The 14,229-nt window shown below is 43.5% G+C and overlaps 1 protein-coding gene across 1 annotated transcript in view; it reads right to left on the bottom strand.

The window, feature by feature from the left end:
• Positions 1-14,229, bottom strand: part of LOC137323889 (aryl hydrocarbon receptor-like) — a 181,548-nt gene that overhangs the window by 69,694 nt on the left and 97,625 nt on the right. The window contains exons 4-7 of the mRNA XM_067987936.1: positions 13,775-13,864; positions 9,217-9,340; positions 6,625-6,755; positions 2,712-2,914 (exon numbers count right to left, since the gene is read on the bottom strand). Of these exons, the coding sequence (XP_067844037.1) occupies positions 2,712-2,914; positions 6,625-6,755; positions 9,217-9,340; positions 13,775-13,864 (548 nt within the window). The remainder of the gene's footprint in view (positions 1-2,711; positions 2,915-6,624; positions 6,756-9,216; positions 9,341-13,774; positions 13,865-14,229) is intronic.

The following is a 14,229-nucleotide window of genomic DNA, read 5'->3' on the forward strand; positions in this document are numbered from 1 at the left end:
GCCCCAGAGCACGGTACATTGGCGAGACCGTGCAGACACTGCGACAACGGATGAACGGACACTGCGCAACAATCGCCAGACAGGAGGGTTCCCTCCCAGTCGGGGAACACTTCAGCAGTCAAGGACATTCAGCCACCGATCTTCATGTAAGCGTTCTCCAAGGCAGCCTTCGATACACACGACAACGCAAAATCGTCGAGCAGAAATTGATAGCCAAGTTCTGCACCCATGAGGACGGCCTCAACCGGGATCTTGGGTTCATGTCACGCTACACGTAACCCCACCAGCGGGAAAAAAAAGTTATCTGTTTTTAATACAACTGGTCATTCTCTCTCTTTCGGATGTTTCTCTCTCTCTCTGTCTTTGGTTCTGGCCGTTTGTATATTCGGTAGTCTTGTATCTAATGTCTCTCTGTCTGAGCACTATTCAATTCCTTTGATTGCCTTGATAATGGGAAGTTGGAAAGATTACCTGTAATCACCAGGCATTGTTCTCTGTCTATACATGCGGTAACTTTCAAGGAATTCCACACTCACCTGACGAAGGAGAAAGCCTCCGAAAGCTTGTGATTTTCAAATAAAACTGTTGGACTATAACCAGATGTTGTAAGATTCCTTACATTTGTACACCCCAGTCCATCACCGGCATCTCCACATCACACTTAGTACTTGTCAAAGGACTGCTGGTGGAATTGTAATCCAACACGAGTCAGTGCCTTTGGGAATTGACAGAAGTTCCAAGTAAGAAGAGAAAAAAAAATGATAAACAAACAAGTGCTGCATATCACGTTAGGACTGTGACTGTTAGCATCAATAAACTTGGGCTCCAAATCTCCTGCTTTAAGTTTTCAAACTGACAGTCTGAACAAAACACAATAACCAGAGGTTTTCTCCAGGTTTGGAGATCAATGTAGAATTTTACCAATGAGAGCTACTGAAAAAAATTAAGTCCCTGCCCTGCGCCCCCCCACCCCCCACACCCCCCTCAGAAGATATTTGGCCAAATTTCAAATGAAGGAGTTTGTAATTTCAAAGTGGGATCTCCTTAACCTCACACATGCTCGATCAGTAAACAGTGGAGCAGGGACTGATCCGAAATATACAGCCAACGATAGCGCCACGGAACACGCAGACCAGAGTTACGTACCTCAGTACTGGAACCTACAACCCGTGACCTTGCCAATGTTTTCAAACCCACTTTCTTATTTCCACTGATTAAAAAGAATGTGGGGCATTGAGTCAAGTACAATTGACTGCACAGGTAGCCGATGCCCAATTGGGCACCTGATGAAGAAAGTGCATCTCTGTATGAAAGCACCTCAGACTAAAGAAGTGGCAGTTTGCAAGGATTAGAATATAGACTGGATGGAGAATACCCTGATTAATAGATTATTTATATATAACATACACATATATACAGACTGTAAAAGCAAATCAATCTTCTGTAACCTGCCATTAATAACACCAATCATTAGTCTTCCCGTGTGAAATGCTATTATCTGTAAAGAGTGCACCTACACTGACCCTCAAAAACTCAACCAAACCTATAAGTGAAATTGAACCACTATAAACATGTTGAAATGAGCGAATGGAGGCTGGAATCAAATCTTGAAGTTCATATGACTGTTTGAAACTGCCAGGTTTCATTCACAACGTTAGCTACTCTCCTTGAACCCCTCAATTTGATTCCAGCTTGTAACTCACTCCTGGGCATAAAATTTTTTAAAAATATCATTTAAAGTTTACACTATTTTGAGGTGGAAGGGGGAAGAATTGTTTGGTTTATAACTTTTCAGTGTTGACAGTGGCCATGAGTTCACGCCATGTCCCAAATTTCCTCGGCGCCAGGGGCAGAGTTCCAATGTAAAAGGAGCGGGAAAGCGGGCGGTAGTCATGGCCACTCCACTGATGGATTAAACGATAAAAGTAGTTGCAGCCATCAGAATTCCTGCAGCTCCTGCCTCCTTTTCCCTGAGCAACCAGGACACCAGCAAGTTACTGGGATCCAGGTCATTGGAAGGGCGTTAAATGGGGCCCACTGGGGTATCCAAGAGGTTGAAGCATCTTCAGCATGTCCCACCGCTTCTCTCCCAAGCAGTTGTCAGGCACAGCATTTTGCCCCCCTCCCCACCCGCGGACCCATACTAGTGCGGGCGGCCACCGTGACCTCACCCTGATCCTGATAATCCGGCAGGGTCAGGAGCACGGGTCACTGGCAAAACTCCATGGGACTGTGGATTTTCAATCCCATGTCCTTAATGCAGAATGCACTTGGGGTCCATTCAAGTGAACATGAAGCGGTCAGATTGTCATAAAAGCCTAACTGGCTCACTAATGTCCTTTAGGGAAGGAAACCTGCCGTGCTTATCCCCAGTATGGCCTATATGTGGCTCCAGTCCTACACCAATATGGTTGACTCTTAACGGCCCTCTGAGGTGGCCAGAAAGCTACTCAGTTGTATCAACACCTTCTCAAGGGCAACTAGGGATGGGCACTAAATGCCGGCCTTGCCAGCGACGCACACATCCCGAGAATGTAGTTTTTAAAAAAGGGCCGTGCCGTTGTCATAGATTTATCAGCAAGCGGTATCAGAGAAATTCTGAAACATTCTATTAATAGTATCCTATCTCTGAACTATATAAAATATATAGCTGAAGCTCCAAAATCCTAGGATGACAAAAGATTCTTTTGATTTTTGTTCCAGTCCCTTACTTGGCATCGCACGCTAGCGGTGTGAAGTCCAGTTTGTGCTTGGTCCTGAAGATCATGTTCTTCGTCCGGATTTCCAGGATGGATGGAGGCTGGAGAGGAGTTGCCACCGCAAACAGAGCCAGCTGAGGGGGGATGGGAACGCCATCCTCAGCTTTCTTATTCTGTCCGTGTAAGAACCTCAGCCGCCCCTGGAAGTTGAGGGCCTGGTAGAATATAGAGGACCCACCAAAAAGAAATCTCGATGTTAAAATGAAAACAAACAATACACTCAGCACTTCAACACAGATTCAGAATACGGAACTTCTTAAGAGACACTGCAGAGTTGCGGGGGGGAGGGAGTTCTGCTTACGGACTGATTGCTTTTTAAGCCCAATGTTTTCTCCATGCGCAGAGGGTGTTGGGATTTTTAAGTGAGATATATTAACACGTCAACATTTCTTAGATTCCTTTAAAATGCTGGAGCACAAGATAAAGGACATCCAAACCCTCAGTTCTGAGATAGGGCAGCAGGTTAGAATACAAACTCACAAAATGGTGGGCAGCAGGCTACCCACATGCTCCCCCGCCCCGTCACACGTCAAAATCATGATCTCAACAATGTAACTACAAGGAGCACTAAGCTGAGATGAGGTGTACACCACACAGAGGAATATCGGAGGGAGAATTACCCTGGGGGATGCTGTTGAGCACTTCCTCGGTGCCGTGTTCAGAGCTGCATTGGCAGAAACCTGGGAGTAGGTCACCCAAATGCTTGGCAGCCATTGCAAACAGGAGAGAATGAGGGATTCTCAATAAACTACAGCACTGATATGGTTAAAGTTCCACAAATTCACCCTGCTATCCTTTAAAGAGACCGAACAACATCAAGATTTCCCTTCCTCCGAATTATGTAATGAAGTATTAGTGGAGGACCATCAAAAGATAGCCAAAATAACAGCATATTTATGCCCCTGGAATTCGTTATATCATAATCCACATAATGGTAATCTTCACAGCCTCTGAACAGAAATGGCTGTTCAATTGCAGCACTGTCAGTTATTTTATTAGCCATTTATTAATTTTGCATTATTGTTTTAATACATGCGACTCCTGGCGAATCACATGTATTAAAACAGGGCAAAATCATTGATAAGTGAGCTGGCCTCCTGTGGCATTGCTCCCAGAGAGTCTGGAGCATGATTGCAGTGTTTAGCTGCTAAAATGGAGCTGGCTTTAACCTGGCCTGTCCCTTTAAGGCCAATCCTGTGCAGAGGTGGTGTAAATGGACACATCCTGAGGTAATTCTAATTGCTTGTAAATCCCTGGCTCCGAGGAGGGGTCAGGTTGTCAAGGTTAGAAAAACCAGCAGGAAATGACTGGCTTTTTTTCCACACGTTTGACACTTTGAAGTGTATAATAGAAAGTGTGATGATGCCAACTAGTTGCAAGACTTGTTGCTTAGCTGTTAACTAGGTCTGTCCATTTAAGGCCACTGCTCAGGTATTCTCTTTGTGAAAAGAGTCCTCGGGTCAGCGTTTAATTACTCTTTCCCCAGGGGGAAGTTTACAGATTATTAAGCATTTGGGGACGTTTTCTTACGTTAAAGGCATTAAATAAATGCAAGTTGTTGTTGTAAATATCCAGCTCAAGGGAGAGAGAGAAAAAAAACGCTCCTTTCTTTCCCTTTGACAGTTTGAGGTGACGCATCTAGAGTGCGGTCGGCATTCTCAATACTGAAGTCGATATAGATAGTTAACAATAGTATTGTTAACAGTGAAACTGCAACCTACAGCGGGTAGCCCTGACAGAAAGAACCTGGTCCATTCAACTAGGGATACGTATTAGGTAGATTGCCCCTTGTTCTATATCACACTGGCCCAATGAGGTGGGAATGGTAAAACCTGAACTTGTTGAATGTTACATCTGAGTGTTGCATTGAGGGTTCTGCAGTTACTGTGGCAATGTAGTTAACCTTTGTTGGCCTGTGATGATGGATTTGCACTGACATCTCCCCTGGCCTAAAGGAATTTGAACTCTGGGTGATGCCAGTCAGGATAGATATCAGTGTTTATTCCTGGGGAAACTTACAGCGGTTGGGCCAGTTACATCATCATCTCTGGAGTTTAGAGCATGCAACTATAACTGTCTGGATTAAGGTCCACTTTTCTCAACAACAGCCAGTAGACTCGGGTTTCTGGGCTTCAGTTGCGTGCTCTGAACTCCAGAGGCGATGATGTAACTGGCTCAACCACTGTAAGTCACCCCAGGAATAAACACTGTTATGTGACCTGAATGGCAACACCCAGAGTTCAAATTCCTTTAGGCAGAGGAGATGTCAGTGTAAATCTTATCACAGGCCAACAAAGATTAACTACATTGCCACAGTAACTTCAGGACCCTCACTGCAACACTCACTGTAACACTTACCAAATTCACATTGTACCATTCCCACCTCATTGTGCCAGTATGATATAAAACAAGGGGCAATCTACGTAACCCTGTGAAAATGTCTCAGGGTTTTTACAAATTTTCCATCAAACCTGTACATGTTTTGATAAATTTCTCAGCAGATATGTATGTACAAGTTTGCACAACTCTGTCCAATTTGCAGTCACATGGCACCGGATTATCACAGTGCTTGTGGCAAACAACATCTAAGGAATCATCACCTCACTCCCGGCCAGCAGCACAGCTCCGTAGAGAGAATGCGGCAACGAGAGCAGGATTGGGTCAAACATCATGATGGACAACTAACCAACTTCTCTTCCCAATGTAAAAAAATCATCACTGTGCACAATCCAGGAAAAGCAAAAGGCAAATAATGCCAGCAGAAAACTGCCCTGAATACAGCATCTTGGGAAAAGAGAAGTCTTGGTTAATTATTAAAGTATGCACAGTGACAGCAACAGTAGCACAAGAACTTAGCAGCACCAAAGCACCATGGCACCAGGTGATAGCAGATGGACTCTTGCACACAATTCCAACAGAGTGATTTACCGACGTTAGTCATACAGAGTGAGCTGCTTCACCACTGGGAACGGTCAGTCAGTCAGAGTCACCCTCCCTACCTAAGCCACCCTCGTGAGTCTCCTGACATATAGTTACACGCTGGTGTTCACCAAAGCATCAGAGTAGATCACCCACCTTCTAGGTCAAGGTGTGTGATGTGAGCAGTGGACAATATGAACTATCATCCTACTTCTAGCAAGGAGTTGAGAAACATGTCTTCTGTACTTTGTTCTCTTTGTTGTCAAAGGGCTCTTGAAAAATCTCAGGGAACAGTACCTCATGAATAAACTTTCTGAAAACATTTCTTCGCAATCACAAATTCACACTCCAGGCTAAGATATAAATCGCAAGGTCCAATTTGACGAAAGACCAGTCAGTCTGTTTTTGATGTGGTAGTTGAGTGAGGGATGTTGGTCGGGACACAAAGGAGAACTCTCTGCTCTTCTTCAAACCGCACCACAGGATCTTCAATATCCACGTGAACCACATCAGGCAGACGGGGCCTCGGTTTACTGGCAACCTGAAGGATGGCACCACTGACAATGCAGCCCTCTGTCATTACTGCAGTGAATTGTCAGCCTAGGTTATATGCTCATATCCCGGAGTGGGGCCTAAACCCACGTAGAGGCGAGAGTGCAACTAACTTAGACAAGTTGGCACCGCTAAGTAGAAAAAAGCAAGTAAGAAGAAACAAAATATTTGGGAAACAAAGCAAGTGCTTCAAAAACAGAGTTGTGGCTGCCATCATTTCACTTCACTGAATTCCCAGTGACGACCCTGTGACATTTCTGTATAAATTTATTCACATCACTCTTGTTTCATGCTAAAGTTGCATTAAAAAAAAACCTTACTAGCAAGGGAGAAAACAAACACTAAATCAGTTCTCTACATGTAAGTGACTGAAACGTTGCTGCTTTTAACCTACCAAGAAACCGGACGAATTGTCCAACAAACAGCGGAATCGACAGACAAAATTCCTCTCGAGAAACGAGGTGTTCTCTGGTGGTAGCTGATCAGGGCTGTAAGGGATTACTGCTGACGAGGTACCCTTTTCACCTAAAAGTAACATTAGAAAAGAAGTGTAATTTAAACATTAGGTAAACGGGATATGGGGCCGCTGTATTAATGGTGCAGAAGCAGCAACTCTAAGTAGTCGGACTCAGTTCATAACTGCACATCAAGGACCTCAACCACGCTGCTGCGAGGAGGGTCAACTGGCCTGGCACTGTCCCGTCTCCCCAGGCTGCTCTCGTGTATCTCTCGGCAGACAGTTCAAGAACTGCACACACAGAGGACTGAAGGCAAATCACCTCAGAAAACGCTTGGGCCTTCCCAGTGAAGTTCTCGCAACAGCAAGTACACATTCTCAACCATAACGGCACCATTTGGCAAAAAGGTGATCACCAGGGTCTTTCAAGCCTCAAGTTTACTTGATAGCTCAGTGGGCAATGCTCAGAGCCAAATGGAGCCTCACAGAACAGGTAGGTTCAATCCCTGGTATGTGCCGAGTTAGCTCATTGCAACAAGGGTGATTGTAAGGGTATTTCAGGGGTGACTAAGGACTAGGGGTGGGAGGGGGGCGGGGGTTGCATTGTAATCAGCCTAGGTTGCTGCTCCTGAGCCACTGCTATCCAGTGACCACTGCTGAAAAGTGCATGTTTGGAGATCAGATGAAGACAGAATCAGGCTTTGATGTGATGTCTTCCACAGTCAAATAGCCCAATGACACTTATTGGATAGTCTCTTAGATGGAGAATGACCACGTCAGGTGAGGTCCTGAAGGATGGCTGGTGCTCACTGGATGGTACTCCAACAGGAGTCACCTCCTTTAGGAAAGGAGGTGAAACATTTTTTGAAAATCTAGGTGGGTCTCATGTTGTTTCCGATACCAGCGGAATACAGGAAAAATCTTCAATGAACAGTGGATCGTTCAGGGTCTGGACATTGATCAATTTAATGACCTGAGCTGTGACACGAGCTCAATCACCCCATGTAAGTGGGAGGATATATTGTTTCATAACAGCAGGAGTACTGTCCCCATATAGCATGCAATGTATTATAATGAGGGTTGCACCCCACTGAACTATTCTGTTGGGGAAGTGCTTTAAATATGTGCATCATGAGGGAAATTAGAGGCTAACTGCCATTGCTTAGGTAAGTTTATCTCTAAATTGTCAGTTGCCTGTAAATCCCCAGGTTATCAAGCACAGCAGCAACTAGCAGGAAATGGCTGCTTTTCTTTCTTTTTATATACTTCTTTGATTGCTCAATAATGATATTTAAGCCAATCAGGTACAAATGTGACATATGCTTTGCACGGGTGACACTGAGATGTGACAGACGTGGTGACTGCAAGATGTCTAAAAGATGTGTGCACAGATACATATATTTCCTTTAACAGATGGCCTTTCAGCAGAAATAAATAATTACATGGAACAGTTCTAAGAGCAAGCACTTAACATTTACAGTGTTTTCCCATGAGTTACCGTCTCCTTCAAGCATATTGTCGACGGAGAAAAATGCATGAGTAATGATATTTTCTAGATTTACAAATATTTCAAGTTAATTATGAGCTCTAATGAAACCTGTGTACTGGAGGGAAAACTTTCGGCATCTTTTTAACTAGCGTCTACAATTCCTGATCTTCTTTGATAGCCTGGGTTAGTGCCATAGTCACTTGTAATAGGCACCAAGTCCTACAGGATTGTTAGATGCTAGTCACCTCTCTCCCTTTCCCCTTATCTAATCCCTTTAACACCTATAATCTCTCTCCTGATCCTTATTCCATCTTCTCGTCATCCGTAAATTCAGTTCTTCAGATATTCATCCAATTTCGTGGGTACGCTAGTGTAGTGGTTACGATGCTGGACTAATATCTAAAGACCTGGGCTAATAATCCAGAGAGTGTGGGTTCAAATCCCCTCAAGGCAGTTTGAGAATTTGAAATAGGTTTTAAAAAAATCTGGAAGCAAAAAGTTAGTATCAATAAAAATTGACCATGAAGCTCTGATTGTCTTAAAAACCCAATTGATTCACTAATGTCATTCAGAGAAGGATACCTGCTGCCCTTACCCGGTCTGGTCTATATGTGACCAGTTCAACACCAACTTGGTTGACTTTCAACTGCCCTCTGAGTTGGCCTAACAAGCCACTCCGCTTAAGGAGGAGGCCCCCCTACCACCACCTTTGCAGGGCAAATAGGAATGGGCAATAAATGCCGGCCTTGCCGGTCACGCCTATATCCCGAGAATTGTTGTTTTTTTAAATTACGCCTCCCCTTCCCGTTGTCCTAACTCAGCACAGCTCTCAGTCCTCCCTTCCTCTTACAGTCTCATGGCTTTTAAAACCCAAGCTCAACATTCTGTAATCACTACCATCTGATTCCCCTCGTCTCCTGCTCTACTCTTTTCAACCTTGTTCCTGCGTCGCATTGTGGGCCATGACCCTTTTCCAAAGTGTCTCAGAATAAAGACAAATGAAAACGTTCAGTGTGAAGGCAAACATTTAATTCACTTGCCTGGCAGGGTTTTCTCTGCCTCGGTGACAGTTGGCGGGTTCAAGGCCCAGTGAAGGTTTCGGCGGAATTCTTGCTGGTCTTCTATATGTATCATCTCAAACACACTTTGGTGCATGACATCAGTCTGACAAGAAAAGGAATAAAATCTTGCAGATTTAGTAAACAGTCTCGGCACAGAGTAGTTATCAAACCTTTCCCTTCTCAACACTTTTAGCATGGCACGGCTTTCATTAAAACGTGGTTGGAAACCTTTTTCCTTTGAGAAGGGAGAGAGGTCAAGAGGCCAACAGAACACTTTCATGATGGCGACATCATGCACAAGTGATGTGATGATGCCTATGGTAAGCAATTTACATTTTCGCATTCTGCGGCTGTAGAACAGGGAGAAATAGTTTTCCCATCCCTTTCCTAAAAGGTTGATGCCCTTCCCCATCAACTTTGTAATGGTCTGAACTCAGCAATCTGAATCCAATTACATGCCAGTTAAAATCCCTTCCATTAAAAATAATGGAAATTCCTAAGATATTTGAGTTGGAAAGGGATGGGCGCCCTGTTAACGGGAAAACTATCAACGGAATTTTTTTCTCTCTCTCTGGCATCAATACTGTCATTACATTCTAATACATTTACCGAATGACTGGTTAATGGAAAGCAAAACTTTCCCACCAGGATGCCACCGCTAAGGGAGCATGTGTTTAAATTTTGGATGAAGATTTTTCCAAGTAAATAAATCCCATTTTTTCTTCCAGTATACTAAATGCATGCTGAAATACCATAGTGAATACAGCAGGGGTAACCTAGCTGGTTAGAGGACGAGCACAATGGAAAGTAAGATACCAAATGGCTTAGAGTAAATCAGTACAAACTAGTGAAAAATAAATTGAGTTACAAGAAGGGACTTCTTTTTACGTAAGGAGACATGGGTGGAACTCCCATCCACCCATAGCCTGCAATGTGGTCTCCATCCCAAATCGCAGAGACAGGGTCATTAACATAAACGGGTCAGGCAGTCCATGCCTATAGACGGCCTACCCTATCAGCAATCTGGGAAAATGAGAGCAAAGCCATGTCGGTCTGATAAGGGCAGCAAGGGGCCCTTGAAGGGCCAAAGATTCAGAAAGGTGTGAAAATTGTTCCTATCCCTGCAGCGATTAAATGAGCAGAATGAAGATGGCAATTGTTCCCCTCCAGGATCAATTACCTTTCACTACTGCAGTCCTGCAGCCTTTACTTGGCCCTCAATGGAATTCACGCCAGCTCTCACACCAGTACAATGCAGTACCGATGGAGTGCTGCACTGTCGGAGTTGCTGTCTTTTGGATGAGACGTTAAACCAAGGCCCCATCTGCCCGCTCAGGTGGATGTAAAAGATCCCATGGCACTATTTCAAAGAAGAGCAGAGGAGTGTCCTGGCCAATATTTATCCCTCAATCAACATCACAGATTATCTGGTCATTATCACATTGCTGTTGTGGGACCTTGCTGTACGCAAATTAGCTCCCGTGTTTCCTACATTACAACAATGACCACACTGCAAAAGTACTTCATTGGCTGTAAAGCGCTTTGAGATGCTATATAAATACAAGTTTATCTTTGTCTTAGCTGGCGAAAGTGCTATCGGGATTAACAAGGGCATAATGGGAGGAATTCCCATTCTGGGACTATGTGGAACTCCCCAAAGATGTAGGGATTTACCCCAGATTCCAGCCTTCCATTGAGAGATCCACCTGCTCTCTGTCAACCCAATATGACTTCAGGGGCGTGTAAAATGAAGGTGGATGCTAGGCTGGACAAGTCGTGGCTCACCCTTGACTTTTCTTATTTCCTAACTACACAAGGAGGAAGCTGAGGGTGACTGCACTGCTTCGGAAAATAAGTCCATCTGCTGTGGCAACAAGTGTGAATCCAGTCAGAGTCCACAAGGGTACAAAAAATATAAATGATAGAAACAACTGGACCATCAGAATCAGAAGCCCAACATTAAGGTGAGGCCTTGAATGTGCTCATCGATAGCTTTATTATAATCTATGCTTCTTGTTTATATGCAGTGTTCGGAGGGCTGCTAATTGTTCAGCACATTTCCTATCTCTGTTGTTTGCTGACAGTTAACAGAAAACACAGAGTAGGGATTAAGGGTAGCTACTCAGACTGGCAAAAGGCGGGAAGTGGTGTTTCACAGGGATCGATGCTGGGACCACAGTTGTTCACAATTTACATTAATGATTTGGATTCAGGAATCAGAAGTACAATTTCAAAATTAGCGGACAACACTAAATTGGGGGGTGTAGTTAATACAAAGGAAGAATGCGTCAAAATGCAAGAGGACATTAATAAACTTGCAGAATGTGCGGATAATTGGCAAATGAACTTCAATATAGATAAGTGTGAGCTGGTGCATTTTGGTAATAAGAATAAGGAGGCCACATACTGCTTGGATAATAAGAGTCTAAATGGGATAGGGGAGCAAAGGGACCTAGGGGTACAGGTACACAAATCACTAAAAGTAGCGACACAGGTTAGTAAGGGCATAAAAAAAGGGAGATCAAGCACTGGGGTTCATTTCTAGAGGGATAGAATTGAAAAGCAAAGAAGTTATGTTAAACTTTAATTGAACCTTGGTTAGACCACACTTGGAGTATTGTGCACAGTTCTGGTCTCCATATTATAGAAAGGATATAGAGGCATGGGAGAAAGTGCAAAAAAGATTCACCTATCCTGAGAGGATATCTTTACCCTTAAGAAAAGAGACAACTTGAGGGGTGACCTGATAGAATTCTTTAAGATAATGAAAGGGTTTGATAGGGTAGACGTAGAGAAGATGTTTCCACTTGCGGAAGTCCAAAACTAGAGGTCATAAATATAAGATAGTCACTATTAAATCTAATAGGGAATTCAGGAGAAACCTCTTTACCCAATGTGTAGTAAGAATGTAGAACATGCTACTACAAGGTGTAGGTGAGGCAAATAGCATAAATGCATTTAAGGGGAAGCTAGATAAGCACATGAGGGAGAAAGGAATAGAAGGATATCCTGATAGGGTTAAATGAAGTAGGGAGGGAAGAGGCTTGTGTGGGGCATAAATGCTGGCAAAGACCAGTTGGGCTGAATGGTCTGTTTCTGGGCTGTAGTTTCGATATAACTAAGATGATATTAATTGTCCATTGTTTATTGGAGGACTTTTAATGCTTCATTCAACATGGCTCAGTGCAACCAAGTTGAGGGGGCCCGGGGCCCGCGGCCCGGCCGAGGGGGCCCGGGGCCCGTAGCATTAAAAACGATTAAAATATAGTCACTCATTTAAATATCACCGTCCTCACAAAGCATTAAAGGCAGCTGTAGCTTCCATTTGCCAGGCCCAAAGCTAATAAGGATCATGATCATGGCTTCAATTTGGACTTTGTTAATCAATGACTCCACATGAAATAAAGCACAGAAATTGGAGATATGGATTTCCATTTAAATACTGGACTTATTAATTGTTTGGTTAACACTTTAAAAACTTCCAGACACCCACTCACTCCAAAAGCAGACAAGTGACAACTCTCGGTCAGGGACTAGTCAGAGATAACCAGCATCCATGAAAAGTTAAACACAGCCAGGCCCTCGTGTACGAAGCTGCACAGTTGGAAAGCAAGGGGGCAGAAACAAGAGCGTGCCTTGCAAGCTATTCAACTCATACGGTCATTCAGGTCTTCTATATCAGGAGTTGCACTGCCCACCTCCCACCACTAAATTGCCCATCTATAACTACCTTTTACTAGCCATAAATGGAGCTGGATGTGGCAGCCATCTCAAATGACAGACTCAATCAACTCACTTCTTCCTCCTCCAAATTTCTCCCCCAACGACACTAACTCATGCTGGAGTATACAGTGCTTAAGATGCCAACAGTAGTCCAGTGCCTTGCATTAGTGGCCCAATCTTCACATGCGAGCCTAAATAGTGAGTATCAGCAGACAGACTGTGGGGTCATTATAATGGAGCATGATCCTGTCCTTACCTCGTACATGCACCACACACGCAACCTTCCAGCACGGTCATTACATAATGATCAGCAGCACGTACCATGGATGATTTTTTCTGCTCCCCAGCCCAAGGGAACAGAGGCCAACTGTAATACCCATACTGCAATCTCTTGAGGTCACCTAACTCAGTGCAGACAAGAGATCGAACTTTGGGCTTTACCACAACAATCGCTTGCATTTATATAGCGCCTTTTAACGTAGTAAAACATCCCAAGGTGCTTCATAGGAGCGATTATCAGTCAAAATTTGACACCGAGACACATAAGGAGATATTAGGACAGGTGATTAAAGGCTTGGTCAAAAAGGTAGGTTTTAAGGAGCTTCTTAAAGGAGAGAGGTGGAGAGATTTAGAGAGGGAATTCTAGTTTGACACACACAGATTTCACATTTATCCAAAGGGAAATCAGGTTTGTTTCTAGTTGGTAAGAACTTCCATTTCAGAAATTCCTATTCTTGGTAAATCATTAATCTATGACTAACTCTTTAAAACACAAGGACTAGAATAGTGGGTATCATGGTAGTTTCATACTAACCTGGTGAAATCCCAGATAATCCTGAATTGTATGAGAAACATAGAAAATAAGTCCATCGGCTGTGATGACCAGTACAAATCCATTAAGAGCCTATAAGGAAAAACAATACAGAAATTAATATTAATGGTTAGTGCAACCTGGAAATAAAACTAAAGGTAAAACTACATCAGGTATATAAATCAACTGTTTTACCAATAAATATACTAATGAAAACATTGGGAATATAGCACTCAGGTAGCACGATGATGTGTCAGTTTGGGACATTCCCTCAACATCAGTAAGTGCTATATTAATGTTGGAATTAGCCAACTGGTTAGATCCAGACTTGGCAAGCCAGTCAGTCAGTCTGCAAGATGGTATTTGCAAGCCAGCAGAAACTGCTAAATGTAAAGCTGTTTTAAACCTCGAATAACCTACTTACTTCTTTTATTCATTGCTGGATTATTAGCAATCCT

The sequence above is a fragment of the Heptranchias perlo genome, chromosome 7 (genome assembly GCF_035084215.1).
Source record: "Heptranchias perlo isolate sHepPer1 chromosome 7, sHepPer1.hap1, whole genome shotgun sequence".
In the NCBI taxonomy this organism is placed as follows: domain Eukaryota; kingdom Metazoa; phylum Chordata; class Chondrichthyes; order Hexanchiformes; family Hexanchidae; genus Heptranchias; species Heptranchias perlo.